This window comes from Populus nigra, chromosome 4, assembly GCF_951802175.1.
Source record: "Populus nigra chromosome 4, ddPopNigr1.1, whole genome shotgun sequence".
Classification (NCBI taxonomy): domain Eukaryota; kingdom Viridiplantae; phylum Streptophyta; class Magnoliopsida; order Malpighiales; family Salicaceae; genus Populus; species Populus nigra.
The window spans coordinates 11,146,018-11,155,781 of NC_084855.1; the positions used below are offsets into that span (position 1 = coordinate 11,146,018).

Genomic DNA, 9,764 nt, shown 5'->3' on the forward strand with positions numbered 1-9,764 from the left:
CTACTCATAAACTAAACAAATATCACAATTAATCATTTAATTCCCAAAATATAGAGTGACTACAATTTTCTAGTTTTAATCAGATCACCTTAAGCTAAGTTTGGAAGATTAACAAGCCAATTTAAATCGACTTCATCACAAATGACAATGGAAAATGAAAACGGTCATCTCTAGTTGCTCTTCAGTAGATTAAAAGCCAATTAAAATCGACTTCATCACAAAAAAACGGTTATATCACCAGTAACACTGACAAGGATTGTGGTTTGAGACAGAAAAAACCAGCTCTAAGTTCTTCAAAGGAGTGGTCTTCTTGTTCAAAAAATTTCTCGCTGTTTTAGGGGCACAAGAAACATAAGGGGTAGCCGGTGTTAAGACCGTCAGCATAGGAACTGATGTTGTTGGAGGAGTTTAAGCCACTGGAATAGCCAGCGTGTCAGGTTTCTTTTTTCATCATCTCCAGCATAGATCAAATTTGAAGGTGTATCCATTGCTGTCTTGTTATAAGGCAATGTGTTTAATGCTCCACTTGGCGTTATTTTCTGATCCTCCACTAAATTAACAATGTTGGCCCTAGAGGACATGGTCAGAAAAATAGGAGGCAAGGGGCTTCCGGATCAAGCTTGACTCATTTTCACGGGCCTTTGCAGCAGCAGTAGAGGGACGCTTCTTTACTAGTTGACCAAAAATCTCTGAGTTTCTCCTACCTACAAAGCTCTGTACAACTTGAAGAATGAAGGATAGAAAGATTCGAAACGGGAAATTTCGAAATGATTAGTGTGTTATGGGCTTATGGCTCTCAAGTAGCAAACTAATGAAGTGTCTTGCTTGCAACTGACCAAACAGTCGGTTCTTCCAGCTGAAAATGCCAGGAACCATTCATCAATTTAACGTTCATACTATGATAATATTCTTGCAGATCCCACTGTCATGCAGGAAGAAAAAATCCAATTTGAATAAAGATTTACCAGAGAACTAAGATGCAAAACCACCGTGTGGCCCGTGTCTTGAAGAGTTGCATCGGTCTAAGACATTGCCCTTTTTGTCTGGATTCACAAGAGGAGATTTTCTTTTCAGCTTTGGAGTTTCGAAGCATTGTTCCACCAAGAGAGAGTTTTCCATTACTCTGCAACTCCCATGGAAGTTCTGGAAGGCTTCCTCCCTCTCTGTAATGGGGACTTGGTTTTGACTGGAAAAGCACTTCCTGCTCTGCAATCAGCTGTGCCCGACTTTTCTTCTGGTCCTATAATGCGTAAATAATTACAATAAGAGGTGTGAGAAAATGTTTCGTAAAAATAACCCTACACCTTTTCCTATAAAGCTAAATAAAATGAGAACCGTAGTCTTTGCCTGATTCTTTCTTGTTCCTTTTCTTGCTTTAGTATATGTGTTTGGATGGGAGGTATAGTTCATGTTTTTTTTTTAATAAAAAACATGTTATTTTAGTTTTTGAAGGTTTGATTTGTAGTTAAAAGATGCTGTATCTTTGAAAAAAATCATACTGATATTGACCAAATGTGTTTTAAATGTACTGCTCAAGCCTAGAAAGAAGTCGTCCCTATGTAACAGAAATGTTTCGTAGAAATAACCCTAACAATAAGCCTCTTCATCTTATCTGCTTATGACCAAATGTGTTTTTTGCCGGGCTCTCTCTTGTTTGAAGTTATTGATGAATTTTGTGCCAGATTCTTTTTGACTATTGAGTAAAAAGGTAATGCCCCTTCGTTGGAAATATGATATACAGGCTTCATGCATCATTGTACAACATGCATCTGTGGTTTGTTTTTGGAGGGTATCTTTCTTTCCTTCTTTAGCTTATTCTTCTTTTAAGCAAAAGAAGGAAAGATCATAAATTTTAGTTGGTTTGCTAAGCCCTTGGAAACTTTTTAATCTTTGTCCATGTTAGCTCCTTACCACATATGATAAACTTGCGATAATTATATAGAGAGCAGGAGTTAAGGCTAAATCTCTCACTCTTATGCCATCTTATTTGTGTTCTTGTAGTGGGTGCTGTTTTTTTCTCTTTAATAGTAAGCTAGTGGACAGAGAATGGTTTCTTTAGGTATTTATTGCGAGTTAGCTATTTGAGGTTCACAATTAAAGTTTGTGATGCAACAATGAAAATTTGTTCTCCATATATGATACCGCATTTTACCAAACATGAAGAATTTTTCAATCGCGGACAATGCTTTCTGGAAAATTCATAAACTGCGTTGAAATAGTTTTCTACATTCTGTCATTTCATATTTCTTTTCCAATGCTTATATATTTTGTTGATTCTGGATCTGGAAATCATGCAGTGTCAGTTTGTCTTGAAACTTTTTAGCTTGTTCAATTAAAAAGAAATAGTGGGGTTTTTTTAGCTAAATCTTGCACAGATGATGTTCAAATAGGAATGGCGGTGTATTCACTATTCAGGACACTGATAAGTTGTTCTTGTAGGTGTTCTTTTCCCGCGTGATTTTTATTATACAGCTTGATGGTTCAGATCATGCTACACATGACATCTAAAATGCCTGTCGTTGTGTCTTTCCGGATAGCAATTATCTTTAAGTTGTGCAGGAGTGCTCAATCTGCAATACTGCATCGATTAAATGGATATGAATTAAGAGCATCAAGCTAAGGGCTTGCTGTCTTTTCTCCTCTGAAGAAACTCAAGCTCGTTGCAGATTTTGGGCTAGAATAGCAATGGCTATATGTCCTATGTGAACTATGTATGCTTGGAGGAGTCTTGAACAGTTACTGCAGGTGAGCTCTTAAACCCTTTTGTAAGATTCCTACGACCCGTAACGTAAGGGACTGGTTATGCCACCATTAAATCTTGAAGGCTTCCAAATGCTAAATTCCAATTGTGACATGTTTATTTATAAAATCTCCTTTAGCAAATTCTTTACCACAATTTCTTATGGCGAGTTAAAAGGCTTTGCAACTTAAGGGTGTGAACTTGATGTAGAAATTAGAGTCTTAAGGTACATAATTATGTTCTTCGCTGTTCTGTTTATGCCTCTCTTCTTGAAACTAACTGGTCAATCCATGGTCAAAGCGTGGCTTCTCTTATATCTATCTTATCTCCTATGGCTATTCAAGTCTTAAGGGAGTCACGATATTTTTGAAGAAAAACACGTCTCTCGCTGACATGATGGATCAGTATTCAACATTCTACTGGCTTGTATCATTTTTTTTCTTTTGAAGATACTCTTTTAATGTTATTTGATCATCTAATTCTTTTTCATTAATTGTTTGTTTGTTTCATGAGTGGTTGCTGAGTGCACAGCCTTATAATTTCTGTTCTTGTTACTCCGCCTTCAAAGTTCAACAATGAAGCAATATTGCTTTGAAGGTCAAAGAAGGTATGCACTAAGAAAATACTTATCTTGTACTTTTGCTTAGACAGTATTTGTAACTGTCACCCTAACATTGATTTGCCAGGTTCTAGATTTCTTTCGAAAAGATGGGGAGTACTACCGGAACACTTTATGCTCTACATCTTCCCTAACTTTGGATTTCTGCCTTTTATTCTGGTTCCTGTTCTCCATCCCTATCTTAGAGGTCCAAGATCTATCATGTACAATGAGTTTCTCCTTTTTGTGCTTGTGTAATTACTTGTTCTCGTTATTATCTTTCCCTTCTCCGATTTGTTGGATCTGTGGCTATATATATTGGCATCCCAAGGTTCTTTGGATCCCAAACACACTCGCTAGTCTTTGGGGCATAAAATATAATCACAGTGGATTGTGATTCGATAATGTTTCCTTTTCTTGGCCACAAGTAATGTGAAAGCATGGGTTGTGAGCTAAAGTCAATTCCCCTCGCATACTTGCTCCATTCCCCTGCAATTTACTTTAATTACCATGTGGCTTTATATTGATTATGCTCGGGCCAATATTAGTAAAGATTCTACCTTCCGCATCGTAATTTGTAATCAAGGGTCTATCTGCATGTGGACAATGTGAACTCTGTTCTGGTAATGGGAATCCATCCATTTAAGTTCTAGAATTACTCTGTTTCTTTAGTACGTTCCATGCCTTGTTGCTTTAATGGATTAGCCCACAGCAGATGACTTCGGGATTTTTTCATGCTCTTGTTACGCATCTCATGCTAGCATGCTATGGTGCTTTTTTCAGTTGCCTACATGGTTTATCAGTTTAAGTGGCTCTCTGACACCATCTGCTTTAACCTATGCTTATATTTTGTAATATTTGATGCAGGGGATTATGGTTTGAAATTTGGATTGCCTTGAGAAACGTGTGATGGCTTTGGACTTTGGAGTTGTTGCTGGATCATTATGGAAACTCAGGAAGCTAATTCCTGTATGACCCAATGCGGCAGGATGTGCTTTTTAAGTAACCAACATGCTAATGCTAAGGTCCTCTCTGTACATCATGATAGCAGCTGTTGCTTAATAAAGAGCAAAGAGTTAATTATTAACAATGCATGAAAAGAGTCGTGTGAGCTTAGTTAATGGCAGTTAATTCGAATCGTTTCCTTGGGTTTTCGGTGTAGAACGGCTTCAATGGATATATTTCCGAACAAGAGAAGTAGCCATGAGGAACAAGATAATGGGCCTACTCAGAAAGCCACACTGAACCATTAGAGACATGCAAAAGCACCTAGACATGCAAAAGCACCCAATCTCTTCCATTTGGACTTAACCGTGGTTCAACATTAGAGAAGTGGCTGTACCATAGTGTACAAGTATCGAGTCTGAACTGCATCTTCAGGGTGTTATTCAATTTGTTGAAATATGCCAAGGGATTAAATGAATAAACTCCGCTTTGCTGCTCACTTATTGTTATGAATCGTGCTTGTAAACTGATTTTAACCAGTTTGATTTCCTAAAATCTAGATCTTGGGCTTAGAGAAGCGGAGATGGAGGGAAAAAAACAAGTACAATTATACTAGATAGATTGTGAAATAAATACAAGATGAGCGCACTGGAAAGACAACAGAAGCCAAATTCAACAAGACCTCGAATTTCTAAGGAGAGTTTGGAGGCCTAAATCTAACTCCTGGCAAGCATCTAGACGCAAACGCTCGAGCCAATTCGTGGAGATCCTCATTATCAATTCCATGCTCTGATGGATTGTAGAAACCGGTCGATTCTGCGGATGCTTGTTGCGGCTGTAATTGTAACTGATCAAAGTGCATTGATATGTTAGAATTCGAAGCTAATTTTGAGAACGATGGTACTTCTGAAGATGAACTAAGACTCATTAGGGAGTGGCTTTGAGCACACAGAGGTGGTGGCTGAGGTAAAGGGAGACACTGCAATGTTGAAAGGTGGGCTTGAATGTAGGCCAGCTCTGCTTGCAAATTCATTACCTATAATCACCAGAAAAAGTTCTCATCAGAACCCTGTTACCTTCCAAGTAGCATCCATCGAACTCGTATAAAAAAGGGTAGGATCCAAATTTCAACTTGTAATCCAGGAGCACAATGATATTGGTTTTTGTTTTTCATTATAAGAAGCAAGTGTCGGTGATGAATCTGTATACATAAAAGTCTAGCAGGTTTATTGAATCGGAACATGCATTAAAAAGAAGATGGTTGCCTTTCCATGTATTTTTTTCAAGGAGTAGGTGAAGAACATAAGCTCCTCTTGGAAGAGCTGCTGCTACCATGGAAAGTAGAAACCGGACAAGGAAAAAAAAGGCAAATGATTAGAATTCAAAGATCAGCAGCTAACATGGGAATTACGTCAACGTGATTTGTTTGTTAAACTGTTAAGGCTGAATTCCACAAGAGAAATCAATGAAAAAAGTAAAATAAAAAATAAAAAATAAAAGAGATTTTTTCTTTTTGTAACCTAACTTTTTATTATACTTTGTTCACTAAACTTTATTTCTTTGTTAGTTATGTCAATTCGGTTTTATATTTTATAGTTTGCTTTGTTGTGCATATATGCTATAATAAATATTATTTTTACATTACATTACATTTAAGATTTCTATTAAAAAAATAATTATAGAGTTCTATCTTTTTATACTTCGGTACTTGTCTTTTTTAATTTACATTGCAGTCATAAAATTATTTTTTTTTACATTTCAATCATTGAAAATAAAAAAAGGAGAGATAAAGCTACTAAAAAAGAAGAGGATAGATCAGAGAAAACTTTTAATTGATTACATTCTAGCAAGAAAATTTTTTTTTGGTGTTAATATGTGTCTTGATAAGGAGAGTTCAATTAAGGTAGTTTTGATCTCTATTCATGCTGAAAAAAAAGTAGAATGAAGTTCAAAAAATCTAGTTTAATTTTAAATTTTTAGGCTAATTAATGTGTTTTGACTTTATATGTTTTTGAATGTTTCAAGTTTAAAACATTGAAAATTAGGCTTTGAATATTTTAAAACTTAAACCCTGACTTTCAATAATTAAAATTTGTTGCAACATACAACATTTTATATGCTTTAATTTTTTTTTAAAAAAATCTAGGCATGTATGCCTTGGTTTAACTCGGCTAGCCTCCCCTTTTTTTTTCTAGATTTTTTTATGATATTTACTTTTCAGATAAGATAAGAGGTATTTAATGGTAATATAACACTTAATTTATGAATAATTAATTATATATGTCTAATTAATAAGCATAAATTTCTTTTTTTTTGAAAAAAAATCTCAAGAATATTCAATAAAAGTAAAATATCTCAATTTTTTTACTGTGATTTTTACAATTTTCTCAAATGAACTATCCCTTTATTTTCACATATAGCAGCATAAAAATTATTAGGGGAAGCTCGCCAGAATAATTATATTCTAAAAACAAATCGAGCACTCCACTAGTTATCTTTTCCAAACATTATAAACTTCTGGACTCTATCTCAAAGTCCTCATAAGTAATCAGAATTAATTAACAAAGGAGTGCTGTTACACCTAATTCAGTACTGAAGCAAGTAGCTAGATATTAATTAATTGGATATCTACCCAACGAGCCCAGCTAGATGTAAAAATCACAGACACTCCATGAAGGAAATTTTATATCCACTCATTAAAAATGAGAAACCCTAACATAACCCACCGACAAAGGTTTGATCATGAACAAAATGGTCTTGTAGGTATATCCATGTCTGCCCGTGTGACTATATATAAGAACTTTTGGTCTCTAGCTAGCAGATTTGCCATAATGGAGCCAAAACATAGGTTAGGTCCCACTATGATCGATCCTTGCAAGGAAACATTAACCCTCCTTTGTTGATCGTAATTAATAAATATGCATCAAGAATTCAATATTTCGCAGATTACAAGTAATATTAATTATATAGGACTACCCATCGATCAAAGTCAAAACCAGATATACTTGAGTATTTCTCGAGCTTTGCTTTGTACGCCTTCAGTCAATCCTCTCTCGGAGTTTTACCATTCGCACAGAATCTAAAGCGCAAGTCAGCCTAAATTTCACGCAACTTTATTTTTGGTTGAAAAACATGATTAGTTTTTTTACACCCCAAAACATTGATAAATATATTCAGTCAATAAATGCAAGCTAGCTCATTACATCGAGAAACCAAGGGAGAAGTGATGTTTGAAATTAAGAAACTAATTAAAGAGATGTTGGCGAACCCTAGCAATTAAGTATAATCCACAAGAATACTTGACTTCACGTGCTTTGGGACTAGAAAACAAGAAACCCTACGGAAAGTTAAAAGTTAGTAGCAATAATCTGTTCATATTCACGTATGAATATGCCAAATTAACCGGTGATGATTTCACAAACTTGTGAAACGAACAGTAATGTGCAGATCTCGACCGACCAGCTAGATTTAGCTTTAGAGTTCTAGACATGAAAACGAATCGTAATGCCGCCATGAACAATTTACACGACAATCGTGTGAATTAAGTTCAAGAAAACTGGTAATATTAAAGCCTGACAAAAAGTTTGCGCCATGTTGAGAATTCCTTCCGCATAATTATTGAAAGTAATTTGAAGGAAGGAAAAAGTTCTCGAAAATCCCTTTTAGTTAATCATAATATGGAAGCATACAACACAAACCAATTCTACGCGAGAAGATCTTGTCGACCCCAAATTATTTCAGCAGATATATGACACTTGAATCTCTAATGGATATATAACAAATTAAGAAAAAGGTTATGTAGTGATAGGCTACAATTAAACTAAACAATATGGGCACTCGGATATATATATATATATATTATTACTCCCGATTAATTTGTTCTTCCACCACCGTACGTTCTGTGCAAGTTTAGAAGGGAAAGGGGGAAGAAAGCTAAAGATGATCAAAACCCTAACACGACATAAACTTCAAGTATTAAATATTGAAAGGTTTGGCCAATTAATTATCGTCAAGAAAAAAATATTTACCTGTTGTTGGAGAGTGAAGATGTGGCCAACACAGCCATGAACAGGGTCTCTAACCCTGGTCAAGGCCTCGTAACAAAGAGTAACAACAGCATCCAGACGCTTGTGAGTAGGTATGCGCAAGAGAAGCTTAGAAGCATTGCTAGCTCCAAAGACCTTGTGCACTGCTGCAAAGTGAGCTGTTCCTTGATCAGGATCAAAGTATGGTGCAAAAATGCATCCTTTTACACACTTTCTCCTTAGGAACTTGCAGGCACCACAAGGCCCACTTCCATTATTTGCACTAGCACTCATCATCTTCTCTCTGCAGAAAGACCCCCTTCCTTGGGTTTCAGCTTCACTCTTTGTGGGGTCTATTGAGACAGGAGATAGAGAGAGATATGAAACGAAGGCATGAATGGGTATTTATTTACTCCATCAGAGACGAGAAAGGTCTGTTTGTCTTAATTTTACCACTAAATTTGTTTTTTTAAATTATTAAAAAATTTATTACGTTTCGATATTGATTACATAAGACTGCAAATGAGTTTACTTTCCACTTTATATTTCATGTTCGAATTGAATAAAAAACTGTATTTTTTTCCTGATACATCAATATTTAGATGTAGATAAATGACCAGCTTGATTTAAACCTAATATTCCCATTGAAGAAAAACAAATAAAAGGCTTTCATAAGAATTTAAAATGCAAATTGAGAAAAAATTATATTAATGTGTGAGAATTGATAGAGGATTTATATCTGCTTTCTTTAAAACAAATTAACTAATTAATTAAAAAATGCAAAGAGATTAAATTTTAGAAAAGTGAATGTACTTTTTGTTCAAACTTTAAAGCCACGGCAACCATAGAGGAAGCAGGCGGGGGCGAGCAAGATTGCGTGAAGCAAACATACATGCGGCGAATGACAGTATATCAACATCCAACCGCCGCAGTAGTGGCCACGTGCGAGACCCCACGTGGGACAAACATCCTATCTCCTCCTTTCCCATCAAATTATTTATCTCTCCCTCCCTCTCTCGTCACTTCAATGATTTCTTTAGAGACAGAGACAGTGAAAGATATGAGAGATTAGGCTTCCGGTTTTCTTCACAGCTTTTACTTCTGTTCCTTTTCACCCCATCATAATCATCATCAGCATCATCATCTACCTACCATAAAAGCTGTGACTGTAGATAGAGTTTTGAAATACAGAAAATCATGTTATGTAGGTAAAATGATTAGTATCAAAGCTTTATTACAACTTTTAGATATAGAACACAAGCAAGAGCAAAGAAATCAGCAGCAATTCTGATAGGAGAGATATCAGCACACTGTAACTTGCTTCTATTTGCGTATAGATGCAAATCTGCGAGCAGTTTTACAATTTTTTCCTAACGTTGGTACAAGTTACTCCACTCTGAGAATGATGAATGAATGAATTAAAGAATGATGGTCTATATTCTGAAGAGTGTAAACA

At 35.6% G+C, this 9,764-nt stretch overlaps 1 protein-coding gene across 1 annotated transcript; it reads right to left on the reverse strand.

The window, feature by feature from the left end:
- Positions 1 to 4,867: 4,867 nt before the first annotated feature.
- LOC133690522 (LOB domain-containing protein 19-like) lies at positions 4,868 to 8,668 on the reverse strand. The gene is made up of 2 exons (XM_062110751.1): positions 8,312 to 8,668; positions 4,868 to 5,319 (listed from the first exon to the last, which is right to left on the reverse strand). Exons 1-2 carry the CDS (start codon positions 8,603 to 8,605, stop codon positions 4,975 to 4,977), a joined length of 639 nt encoding a protein of 212 aa, XP_061966735.1. The 5' UTR covers positions 8,606 to 8,668; the 3' UTR covers positions 4,868 to 4,974.
- Between the last annotated feature and the right edge of the window lie 1,096 nt (positions 8,669 to 9,764).